The sequence below is a fragment of the Fistularia commersonii genome, chromosome 13 (assembly GCF_037954325.1).
Source record: "Fistularia commersonii isolate RoL2024-O1a breed Wild chromosome 13, RoL_Fcom_v1.0, whole genome shotgun sequence".
Classification (NCBI taxonomy): Eukaryota; Metazoa; Chordata; class Actinopteri; order Syngnathiformes; family Fistulariidae; genus Fistularia; species Fistularia commersonii.
In genome coordinates this window covers 1,611,536-1,625,000 of record NC_141296.1, presented here as the reverse complement: position 1 = coordinate 1,625,000, position 13,465 = coordinate 1,611,536, and the positions used below count along the sequence as shown (strand labels likewise).

The 13,465-nt window shown below is 41.9% G+C and overlaps 1 protein-coding gene across 1 annotated transcript in view; it reads left to right on the top strand.

The window, feature by feature from the left end:
• st3gal5 (ST3 beta-galactoside alpha-2,3-sialyltransferase 5) overlaps window positions 1-12,193 on the top strand; it is a 16,848-nt gene extending 4,655 nt beyond the window's left edge. The window contains exons 3-8 of the mRNA XM_086158483.1: window positions 3,891-4,011; window positions 5,184-5,393; window positions 6,106-6,242; window positions 7,395-7,581; window positions 7,703-7,861; window positions 10,354-12,193. Coding sequence (XP_086014609.1) covers window positions 3,891-4,011; window positions 5,184-5,393; window positions 6,106-6,242; window positions 7,395-7,581; window positions 7,703-7,861; window positions 10,354-10,611 — 1,072 coding nt within the window. The 3' untranslated portion in view covers window positions 10,612-12,193. The remainder of the gene's footprint in view (window positions 1-3,890; window positions 4,012-5,183; window positions 5,394-6,105; window positions 6,243-7,394; window positions 7,582-7,702; window positions 7,862-10,353) is intronic.
• The last annotated feature ends 1,272 nt before the right edge of the window (window positions 12,194-13,465 follow it).

Below are 13,465 nucleotides of genomic sequence, written 5' to 3'. Positions count from 1 at the left end.
GTTAGCAGAGAAGGAGAGATTCCCGAGTGGGTTAGATGAAGCGATGCAGAAAACCACCAAAGGTAGGAGTGTGGTGATTGGTGCAGACATCAATGGAGATGTTGGTGCATGTAACAGAGGTGAGGAAGAAGTGAGGGGCACGTTTGGTATCCAGGATAGGCATGCAAAGGGGCAGATGGTGGTAAACTTTGCTGAAGGCAGGAAATGACTGTCGGGATTACGTTCTTCCAGAAAAGGCAGAAGAGTAGACTGAAGAAAGTAAGCACAGGGAAAGGAACACAGGGAGAATCAGCAAAAAAGCCAAACAAAGAGCACAGGATGACTTCTATGCTTGGTTAGACAGTAAGAAGGGTAAGACTAATTTCTCCAGGTGGGCCAAACAGAGAGATAGAAAGGCGAAGGACATGCAGCAGGGAAAATGTATCGACGGGTGTCAAAATTTGTGATTGGGCGATAGAAAGAACTTGAATGAGGAAGATGAGAGTGAATGAAGTGTAGCAGGGGTGACCGTTGTGTACCATGAAGTAGTAGAATTGAGTGAAGGTGAAGAAAGGTAGGCATTAAAAAGGATGAAGAGTTTAAAGGCAATTGGTCCTGCTGATATATCCTGAGAGACGTGTGCTGCAGCTGATATTTAATTTTTAAGGACAAGGGAGATATGCAAAGGCATGCTACTAAAGAAGAATGTACGTGATGAGCCATACAATGAACTTATGTGAATGATAAGCGGGAGCTAGACCATGGGCGGAGATGAGTATTTGCATACAAGGAGTGGAGATAAAGAAGGTGGGTGATTTTAAGCACTTAGGGTCAACAGTCCAGAGCAACGGAGTGTGGAAAATGGGTGAAGGAACGTGTGCAACCAGGTTGAAACCCGTAAAGAAAAGTCGGGGGAAATGTGTGACCGAAATGTTTAAAAAATAACCAAAAACTTAAATCTCAGCTCACTCCGCCGTGCTGTACTCAGTCCTCATGCAAATGCAAACGCATAATGGCTCATTGATTACTGTTGTAAAGAAACAGTGTGCTCACTGGGGTTCATTTTCAGCTGCATGTTTCCCAGGGCATCAAAGATAATCTGCCTTGTAAATCTATGTTGTGTGCAGCTATCTAGCCTCTAATCGATTACCAGCAAGCAGAAGTTCAGAAGCCAGAACAGCGTCATACGTGGTTCCCTCCTATCATGAGAAAGGAATAATGAGCACTCAAAATACATTTTGGGGGAAGTATAACACCTTTGGGGTTGCGATGCTCTGATAACACACATCTTTAAGATTAACTGTATCCATGTTTATTTTTGGAATTTCCCCATAAATGTCTGCGGATGGATTTTCCTCGGCTCCCCTTGATCTCGTGATCTTTATTCGTGATCTAGTTTTTTTTTTTTTGTTTTTTTTTTGCCAGTGTGGGTCAAAACTTCTAACTTGCATGCCCCATTTTTCCATGAACTGCATAGGTTCTTCCATTTTCTAAGAGACACACTATACTGTATATTTTCTCTCCAGTCTCCCACACCTACTTATTAATATCTTCTGTAATTGTGGCTAACCCTTAATATATTCTTCAGTGTAACACTGAAAAACTGTTTGAAAATGTGTTTCATTGTACATGCATTTTGGTGGTCATGGTTATGTCAGTATATAGCAGAACCATCACCTGCTGATCTGTGTTTCAGATCCAGCTGAAGGGTTTCCCTGTGCTTCACATGCTGACGTGCAATACGCACCACGTGTGGTCAACCAATGAGCTTGACCATTGAATAGGTCATTTTATCCGCGGGTTTGCAGCTCTGGGGCTGCCTAATATCCTCGATACATCTCATGGTAAAAAGCCATTTAATCTAACCGTGATGCTACCAGCGTATCAACAACAGGTATAATTTAGCTTGAAGTACCATCTTGTAGCCTATTTTTGGCTTGTTGTTGTGCTCGTGTTGTCCGAAAAGTTGCCCTTTAGTAGCAGCCCTCATACTCATATTGTGACAAATAGTTCTTTAAAGTAAAGTTATAGCATAATAGTATTTGTAGTAGAAAAGTGTGTTCCGAGTCAGTATCACCTTTAGTGGCCAAGTCTGTTCACACCTCAAATATTTGGCTCCAGCTTATGGTTAAACCTTTTACTGACATGAAAGTAAACAACAACAACTGGACAGCAGGACATGATACACAATGCAAAGTCTAATGGTAGTTTAGTCAAATTGGTCAGTGTGGAATATTGATGGTTTAATTTAAATGAAATGACATTCATGAAATCGATAAGAAATATACAAACTAACCTTTCAGATGTTATGTTCCTGCCGCTATCAGATATTGATCAATTCATTTGTCCTTTTGTGCTTATCCTGATTCCGAGGCTGCAGAGCACTGTAGTTCATCCCAGTGCAAATTAGTTAATGCAGGCTACATCCAGGAAACCCTTTACAATAGCACAAAATATACCATTAATCATCCCGCTGTGGGGGAATTTCAGTTCACACACTGCATACGGCAGATACTGCAGTAGAGAAAGTCACTAAATATGCAATCACTGAGATATATAAATATCATCCATCCATCGCTGCTTATCCTGCACTCAGGGTCGCAGGGGACTCTGGGGCCCAATTTCTTTCCCAATTAACCTCCTGCGTGTTTTTTGGAACTCCACGCAGTTCCTTGTCGGAATCGAACCGGGGTCCTTTGTGCTGTGAGGCCAAAGCGCTAACCAATAACCAGGAATACAAATGAACAAAAAATAAAACTAAAGAATATAAACAATATATAATCAGCAGAAACATGTCTGCTACATGAGGACGCTGCTAGTTGCCATTAGTAGCGGTCAACAATTTTTACAGCAGCAACACCTCTGGGTCTCTGGGTGAATGGATACATGGGTGATTTGAATGAAAGAAGTCTATTGAAAGCAGAGATGGCTGTTAACGGCAGCTCGAAGGAACGGCCTGCGAAATGTCCCTCACACACTTGGGGTGAAGGAGCCTGTCGCTAAAGGAGGTGTTCAGTGCCGCATTGATGTGGGGATGTGGGAGCTTGCATGGGATGGGAGATATGGTCCATCAGATTCATCAGATTCCTCACTCCCAGCACTCTGCACTCAGTCCACAGGACCTCTGAGGACAGAGCTGGCCTTTTCAGAAGTTTGTCTAGTCCCTTCCTGTCCCCTCAGCCCGGGAGTTTAGTATTTTATAGCCTGGAATGGTCTTTCTGCCTTTTCTGGTAATCTGCACAGCAATAATAGTTGAATGAGAAAATTCCCCTGTCGATGGAATGGCCTCCCGCTCACGGCCAAGGCTTCGATGTCCTTGCAGCAGAGTTGTTCCTTCATTGTGGTGTAAACAATGGGAGCCGTGCTTCCTCGCCGCCCCCGGACGCAGAAAAGAAAATGAGCTAAGCTTGTGTTGCCCGATTGTTATCCGCACTAATTCCAAAAACTTGGCAAAGTCGAGTTTTCAACTTTTCCGCCATGAAAAATAGGGAAAAGAAAAGAAAAGGCCTCTGTCAGAGCCGGAGCTGCTGTGGTGTACAGACGGCTCGCCTGGGGCAGCGCAGAGAAATCTACTGGATTGGAAGTTGACCTTAGCATGTCCTATTAACATACAAAATTTCATTTTCACGTTTATACCCTTGGCAGTAAATGACATTAACAACAAAGTCCTCCATAGTCTTAGGCTGAAAAAGCAGAAATTTCCCATCATCCTGTAGACCTTCTTGCTGTGAGGCAAAGGGGTTGACTACCATATGGCCTTTTTTTGAACATCTACACCAATATTTAATGCAAATTATAATTTCAATGATTATATTAATCAATTTCAAAATGGTAAGATTTACCAGTTATTTAAAAGACCGATCATTTTCCATTGTCATTAATGTGCGTGCGTGTTTCTGCTGTCTCCCCAGATGTGTGGTGGTGGTGATGGCGGTTTTAGGATTGCTGGGTTTGCTGTCCGTCTGCTTATCACCATTTGATATGGAGAAGAATAAACCTCTGCAATGGCATTTTGACACAGCACATAAAGAGGTATCAAAGAAATTGCGCTTCGGCTGTAATGTTTAATTTAGACTGAAATTTATTTGTTGTAGTATTTATCTGACAATAACAGGACACAAATCAGAGCTACAGTAGTCAGACTGTTGGTGTTCTGTACTTTTTTCTAAGTTTTAGGATCTCTTCACTGATGATAACGAAACAGTAGTTTTTCCGAGGGGTCTTCATGTTCTCTCCTGACTTTTTTTATGAATGATTCCTGGAAAAATGTATGTCCGCGAACCTCTCCAGCAAGAGTTCACCATTTGATGAAATCAGCAAAACCACATCGTCCGCAAAAAAGAGAGACCCGAGCCTGACGTCACCAAACAGGATCCCGTCGAAAAACCCCGGCTAAGCCAGAAATTCTGTCCATAAAGGTTATGAACAGAATAATTGACAAAGAGCAGCCCTGGCAGAGTCCGACCCTCACCGGAAAAGAATCCAACTTAAAGCCAGCAATGCATCCCTCACTGGACCTCCCTGGGGGACATGGCGGATTGGCTTCTCCAGATCCACAAAACACATGTAGACTGGTTGGGCGTACGCCCGGACACCCTTGAGGAACCTGCTTAGGGTAATCGATCCGGTCCACTGTTCCATGCCCAGGACAAAAACCACACTGGTCCCCCTGAATATGAGACCCAACTCCCCAAGGGACCCTCCTCTCCATTTTCCATGGAGGCTGAGGAGTGAGGTGTTTCAGAGGCATGTCAGCAAGGACAGCCTCATAACATCCAGAGTCTTGAGGACATCAGGACGGACCTCATCCACCCCCGGAGTCCCGCCATCACGGGAGCTTTTTGACTCCTTTGGCAGCTCCAGACGCAGAGATCGGAGAAGCCACCCTAAAGTCCCTCGACTCAGCCTCCTCATTGGAGGGAATGAAGAGGTTCTCAAAGCATTTCTTCCACCGATCCACAACTCAAGGACAGCAGCGCACCATCTCCACTGTACGCAGCGTTGACGGTGCTCTGCTTCCCCCTCCTGAGCCACTCAGTGAGTGTCGGCATTTATTCAAAACAGCACATCAAGTGACAATGTCAGCACTGTGGACTTGAGTGACCTCGTAATTCACAAGTACTTTGAATTGTGACTTAACTGTTAATGGAACAGGTTCTAGACAAAGTTCATTCCTTTTGAGCTTACCTCTGTTTTACTTGTAGCTAGTGCATGGGTACGTGCGCAGAGTTCTGGAGGGTCCTTGTCATCATGGTAGCGCCAGGCAGAGCTTTTTATTTCAACTCCCTGCTTCCAGTCACCTGACCCAGCCTTTTTTGTGGAAGAACGTACCCTACCCCGATGACCTCTTCCTGTATCCACCACCGTTTGGCTTCAGAGGTCTGCAGACCAAAGTAGATGCTCTCCTTCTTAAGGTGAATATACGCCTAAGTGATGAATTGTAAGAACGGTTATAACAATCCCGATAGCTAGATATGTCTCCACCAAGAAGTTATCTTTCCACATCCTCCATTATTTCTTTTTTAGCATTATATTATAACTAGCGGGCTGGTTTTGCGCAGCTCATTCAGTTTATGGGCAAACCCGACCATTTGCATTTGTCACAAAGGAAATTTTACAAGATTAGTCAAAGGTCTGTTTTCTCAAAATGCACTACTGCCTAATAACATTTTGCATTCATTTTGTAGTAATCATAATAAAATGGTACTACTTTTCTACAACAACTATTTCCCAATAATGCGAGAACGTAATGAGATACATTTTTCTCATAAATATATTTATTCCAAGTTAAAGTGACAGAAACTGTATCTCACTGTTTATTATTTTTGACAAGCAAAGGGACAAAGTACTGTTGCTATTTACCACCCGGCTCAGTAGTTGCCAAAGTCGAAATCTGAATTTCTTTTAAATGGAGTTTCAATGTGTAACATGAAGATGACTGACTTTATTTTACTGTAAAACATTCATATTTCCATCATATATATATATATATATATTGTGCTCTGATTGTTTCTGGTAATCTCAATCTTCAACCTCCTAAACTATATTTGAAGCCATGTCTTTTCCATGTTGGTACATATTCTATGCATGAATCCAATGGCAATCATTTTTAAATGTCCTTAAAAGCTTCCAGAGTCCAACTCCTCACCAAAGGTGGAAAAGATATCAGAAAGCTGTCGGCGTTGTGTGGTCGTAGGAAACGGAGGCATTCTGAAAGGCCTGGAGCTCGGTCAACTCATTGATCAGTTTGACACCGTTATCAGGTAAAAAATTCACATTTAATCATTTCTTTGCATTCTTTTAATTTCTTGCACATTCGTTTAAAGCATATATTCTTGATAGACTTGTTTTGGTAACCTTTATGTCTTTCAAAGATTTTCAAAGGATATTTTCTTAGATTTTTGTGAAATCAGTCGGAAAAAATAGACAAGTGACCCAAAGAAAAGAATATGTATGATAATTTTGCATTATAAAAAGTCAGTGATAGTCAAAGGATACCGGGTGCACCATATGGACAAATGGAGATACAAAATTTCACTTATTGACTAAATGAATTATTGTAAAGTCCATAATTATTTTGCTATTCAGGTACAAAAGTACACTTATTGACGAATGAATTATTGTAAAGTCCATCATTATTTTGCTTTTCAGGCACAAAAGTACACTTATTGACCAATGAATTATTGCAAAGTCCATAATTATTTTGCTATTCAGCACTTAGCCTTGCAGTTGATTGCGCTAATGGAGAAATTGAATAACGTGCAGCCATAGAACATACAATCGACAAGTCGGTTTCTGAAATATCCCCATTCATATTCCAAGCTCAGCTTTAAATTATATTTTTGAAAAGTTGAAGGGTCAGGGAACAACAACAGTGTCTGCAGCAAAGTGGCAGGCCATGTAAAGGGACACAGCAGGCTCACAGAATGTAACAGCACACAGTATTTAAGTCACAAACATTCCCTTGACTCAGTAATGCAGTTCCACAAACTGGACAAACCTGACTGGCATTGAAACAAGAGCATTCTGGATTAGATTTCCATGGCAAGCAAATGTATGCACGCCTTCCAACTCAGAATATGACGAGCGTGTTTCACATGAAATTAGTCACCATCGCATTTTGGAGCAGCGAAAACATGTTGTTTGGAGCGACAAACATTCATCTGGGTGACTTAAAGAAAACTTCTCAGAGAGACTCCAAAACCTCATGAAGTCCTTTTAACTTTACAAAGGGAGGAAGAGCAACGCCATAGCAATTGAGAATGGGATATCAAAAATCTCCTTTAGGTTTAAAGGATAGTTATACTTATATCTTTGTCCGTGTGTGTACGTATCCATATATCTGTGGATGGAAGTAGTGCTGAGACCTGATTGCAAATTGGTTTGTCAACCGTCGTCTGTGTCTCCATCCCCAGGTTGAACAGCGGTCCTCTGGGTGAGTTTAGCGTGGATGTGGGGAATCGAACCAGCATCAGGATGAGTTACCCGGAGGGGACGCCTCCTCATTGGTCAGACTCAGACCCACGCACTCTGTTTGTAGCTGTGGTTTATAAAGCGGTTGACATCAGCTGGATATCGGCCATGATCCAAAAGCAGGCTGTGGTGAGTTTTCGTCGCTTGAGTCATTTAATTGAGTTGCTATTGCCCTAAATATACACCAGTAGTGCTCTGTTCAACAAAAACAGGTCCAACGTTTCATTGCTGTCTGTGCTTGGTGTTGCAGCCTCTGTGGGACTGGCTCTTCTTCTGGCAGAATGTTCCAGATCAAATCCCTCTCGATCCCCAAAGGTTCAGACTTTTAAATCCACGCGTCATCAGTGAAGCTGCACTGGACCTACTAAAATTCCCTCCACCAACAAAACGTCTGTGGGGCTGGGACCAGGTAATAGACATTTCTAAAACAAATCCTTTTGTGCGCGCAAACCTATCGTGAACTGTTGGACTCCTGCCTCGCTAAGAGCACCATTTGTGGTGTGGTGGATGAGGCTAGAATTACTCATCACTAATAATAATCAATGATGATTATCAGTTATCAAATGTATCAGAATATCATAATCTAAATAATGTCATTGACCTTTGCTTAGGGCACTTTCAGCAAGGCAGGAAAATGAAACCACCGCGTGAAATACAGTCTCAAGAAAAGGCAATGTATTTTAAAATGTCAATATTCAACAATTCAATGAGCTGACCCTGTCACGGAGTCTTGTCACAATATGCACACAAAAAACACGAGGAAAAGTTTAATCAACAGGACGACAGAAATGGTGGTGGCAAAAAAATACTACAAAATGGCAGCCTTAGTGGAAAAACCATTAAATGGCGTGAGTTTTAGTCCTAAGGCTACCACCTGGTGTGATCTCGTGGTCGTGGCTGGACAGCGTAAAGGAATGAATGGGGTGCTAATATATAATGGTATAATGGCCTGTCTAAATCTATGGCGATGTGTGTCGGTGCTGGGAAAAGGAAGGAAAGCTGAGAGAATTAGACAAGGCTGAGATACCAAGGTCACAATATCGACGGCGTTGGAATACAGCGATCACCCAAGGCACGTCAGGAAAGCAGCAATTACAGCACTTGACGTCACACTGATGACGACTCCTGCTTGCCCAGATAGCAATGCTAGCCTTTTGCAAGGAGTCGATGTTCCGGGGACGGAAGGACCGCTACCGATGACGGTCGAGTCGGTTGATTTATGGTTGCCGGCAGAAGTGAGGCATCCTCTGGATGAATCGCCTGCGTCGAGAGACGATTGGCGATCCGGAACCACGGTATCTCTTGAAGGTGTTGAGATGCAGTCTGATGTACCAGTAGTCAAGCTCGGAGACACGGTCCAGATCAGCGGGGGGAAAAAAGGGGGTTTGTGTCTCTGTACAGCCACCTCTCGTTCACTGGAGTCTAACTGTTTGAGCGTTGTTTCCGTTCCAAACGCGCGGTTATGCACGGGCTGGTGATGTCACAGTCTGTACCTCGTAAATATCTCGTCACTGGATTCTGTGTACCGGAGTTAGCGGGAAGGTCAGGATGTGTTTATTGCAGAGTGGCGGTCGACCCTTGGAACAGAGGACTTGATCCCCTGTGTGTTCTGCACGTGGTTATTGAGTCACAGAAATGAGTTTTCTGTTAAAAGTCTGTACTTGAGGCACTGCAGCACCTTCTTCTGTCAGAAATAGTGCAAGATGATATTTTGAACAGTTTATTGAAAAGCACTAGACACAAAGCCTATCGAAGTGCTTTACTGTTGGAGGCTGTTATGACACTTATGAAGGCCCCAGATTTTTTTTAGAGTAATGGAATATCAAGTCATTAATAAACACAGCTCAGTATTGGAGCTGTTGTGCAACTGGATGAAGTTGGGATTGGAATAATCACATCTTGGTGGTCCGTGTCAGTGTGATGTCAAAGAGTGTTAATATTCATTAGGGTTTGAGCTGCAAAAATCTACACATCGACTTATTTTAGAATTGTTTTGTCAGGAATTGTCTTTTCCTATTTTACCTTTAAAAATCCATAAAAACAATTTCTAGATCTTTTGCGCACCATTCCTCATCACTCAGAACAGCCTACTTATTCCACTGAAGCACGCATTGACTGTGGGCTTGTAGAAAGGATACCTGTTTGTAGAAAGAACAAAATTGTAGGTGTGGGTAAAAGATGATTGTGTGGTTTTAAAAAAAAAAAAAAAAGACTAAAAGTATTGATATACGTTTAAAGTCGAGTCATTAATGATGTGTGTTGACACGTGTGATGTGAAGCCACTGAGGTAAGGTAAAAAAAAACAATTGTTCTATGACTTGAAAAAAAAAAAAAAATTAAAGACCAACAAGAATGTGTGGCTGAAATACATTGAATAATGAGCCAATTCTAAAAGCAGAATCGACCGACGACCCTCATGAGTCATGAATCCATTGCAATGACGAGGAGCTGAGTGAGGAAAATGAGGAGTGTAAAAGTGATTAGCTTGGGAAAGACAAGTAGACAAGAGAATGGAAGATGAACAAGATTGAATGGGAAGATCAATTAGTGAGCGGAAGAAGGGCGGGATGCGGGGAAAAATGTCATTCTAATTTTTCCTGTTCTTTTAATCTACAAGACTGTGTGTTGTGCTTTTATTATGGGATCTGAAAGAGCTCTGAGATTAAGAAATGCTGGCAGCGTTAGCCATGCTAATCCGGAGTTGCCAGCAAATGTAAAATATCACTAAATTAATGTCTGCATTTGTGTCAAAAGATTTGATACTTCCATGGTGTTCATTGCTGAAAACCTACAAATCGGTTGTTCACGGTCATTAAATAAAATAAACCCTTTGTGATATTGGGATGGCCATCAGCATATAATAACCGGATCAATGCTCTGATGTGGTCCTTGTCTTGACAGAATGTGCCCACCCTGGGGATGTCTGCACTGAATTTAGCCAGTCTCCTGTGTGATCATGTCAGCATGGCTGGTTTCGGGTACAACGTCTCCCAGCAGGGGGCACCGCTACATTATTATGACCACTTGCCCATGAGCGTGATGCTGCAGCAGAAGATGCACAATGTTGACCGAGAGACCCAACTCCTCCAAAGACTGGTCAAAACCGGCGTCATCAGTGACCTGACAGGCGGAATTCACTGCTCCTTTTGTCCCAGTTGACCTCCACCTCTGCATGTTGTCCTTCAAAATACTTCTCTTTGTACACTCTTGCTGCTGTTGGCACAAATTACACACCATGTAGGACGATGAACGTGCTGCAGCAAGACCAATATGTCTGTAAAATATCTCAGCGCGAAGCTTTTGTAAACAAACGTCAGCTTCACAGACACACTTGTTTCAATTGCAAGCACCTTTTTGTTTTTGCATCATTATCGATTGTGGATCCTGAACAAAAATGAACTTTTCCACACAGTGTTAGTGCCATTGTACACTCACGACTACCTTGAGATAATGTCTGCCTTTGCAAACGGAGGATTCTCCACAATTCCAGTTATAGTACAATCATGAACAAAGATGCTTTCAGAAGCCGCTTAAATCATGTTGTTTATGAGCTGTTTTAAATTCCATACCGATGGTTGAACAATTATTCGTTTTGGTAGGAGATGTTTCATTTGGATTTTTTTTACTATTATTACATTTATGTTTCTTTGAGATGCAGATGATGCAGACTGTTCGAGCCTGAAACGATCAACAATGTGTCTTACTATGTCCTGAAATACAAAAAAAGACAGTACTAATCACAATACATTAATACCTTGTCCTCTTTCTGTTAACTTGGACAGGTTATGCTGTCGTCAAACTGTTAGTTTCCTTTTTTTTCTCCTTCTTTAATGGTTTGGTATTGTCTCTTTTGCTCTTATTTATTTTTTACACAAAAAAAAACTAGAAGAACATTAAAAAATATATGTATATGTAAAATAATGTGCATGTCTTTATGTATTGTGCATTTGTTTATTTAGTGTATATTATACAATTACACTATATACATGTATGATTATGTGTGTTTACAGTCTGTCGACTTATGAATAGTTCTAAATACTTTTATCATTTGAGCTTTGGTTTGGAATGCAAACCAGGTTAGTAAAGATTAACCGTCACAGCCAAGAGGGACAATTTGGTCCTCCTTTCCTTGGACTCCCCATCGGTCAGGTGCAGTGTTAGCTGGGTGGCGGCTGAAACGGGGGACCTTGTCAGTCGAATGCTCGGCTGCAGAAGCTGGATCTAAGCTGGTGCATGAGGCCAAGCGTTATTTTTTTTACATTGTTTTCTATGTAATGTATGGTTTTACGTTCATGCTCAGTCATTATCAACACACTTTCAGTCTTTAGCAAATGATTACAATAATATTTATAAACTGTCATACTTGGCCGTATTTGAGGGCCTCATGTAAAAGAACATGATGGTAGAGAAATAGATAACAACTTCACGGCGATAAACAAAAACAAGTAGGCACCGAGGGCTCTTTAGAGCTGCAGCCCAGCTCTGAGGAACCCAAAAGGCGTCAGGAGTCAGATAACGACATGCCGATCTGCAGGAGCTACATCCTGGGAGAAGACCAGAACAACTGTCAATGACCAATGAGAAGAAGAAGACACCTACAACTGCACCTTTCATTCTTTGTCTTATAAAAACACTGCATCAGGGAAACAGAGACAGTCAGATTTCGTGAACTGACACACTTTGTTGCTTGTAAGGGAGCAAGATCCGACGCAGGGCTCTGAATTAAATACTGATTTAAGCCTAAATGTCTTCTCCCATTGCTTGGTCAACGAACAAGCGGGATCGTCCCGCACATAGTGGGACAGGATCCGACGATAACAACGTTTATATTTTATCTGACTTTCGATAAGGAGCTGCTGCTACCGAAGCTCTGCTCCCACTTCCCTCCTTCCTCACACACATACACACTTTGACTGTTGAATTAAACCAGCATAATCCTGAGAGCAAGTTAACCTTGACTATGATTGTTGCTTTGCTAAACCCCGGCTTGCCACAATATGTTTACTTCAATTTTCAGCAAGATAAAATAAATGGAGATAAAATAGACCATTCGAAAAACCAAAAGACAAATAAATAGGTGGCAGAGAGAACAACAGCTACAGCTTCAAGGAAAAAAGTAAAGGTGAAAGTAAACAACCAAAACTGTGCGACAACATAAACAGAGTAACAATAGCAATGATAGGAATAAAACAAATAAACCGCTGGCTGAAAGAGACGCCCATCACTTTCAGCTTGTGGTGCAAAGGATTGTCCAGGATAGCTGCAAATTTGTCCTTCATGCTCCCTTCTGCCACCGATTGGAGAAGGTCCATAGACCGGTAGAAGGTCTTGAGGAGCTCCAGACGCCAAAGGACCTCAATCTCCTCAGGAAGAACATCCTGCTCCGACTCTTCCTGCAGAGTGCATGTTGTGTCCAGTCCGGTTTGTTGTTAATGTGACCCCAAGGTCCTTCTAGGAGTCCACTATCTCCAGACCCTGATCCTGGATGGTCATCGGTCCACAACCACCTCCCTGGTCTGGGAGATGTTGAGTCGGAGGTGGTTCTGGTTGCTCCACTCAACAAAACTGGAGATCAGATCTCAGTTCTCGTCCTCGATGTCATCGCTGCACCACACCTTTGAACTTTAATACTGCAATTACATGTTTACTGCAATCACTTGTTTACATATTTATTTGTGATACTTTTTTGGAACTCTTTGCTGTCCTGGCTTGCCCCGAAATTACCCCCGGGAGACAAATGTTTTTTATTTTATTTCATTTTATTTTATTTTATTTGAATTAAGAGGACATTTTATTTCCATTTTAGCCAAATGTGATATATTCAAGGAAAGGGGACGTTTACAGTTCCAAAATAAAGATATATATGTTAAATGTAGTCTTAGCTGGGATGGCGTTGTTGCAAAGATATATTTGACTTAAAAGTGTGCTCTCATAGTTGCTTATAAGGTCACAAAAATACAGAATTCAGAGTTTGTTTCTCAATTACGTATTTATCAATTTACTTACTTTTGAA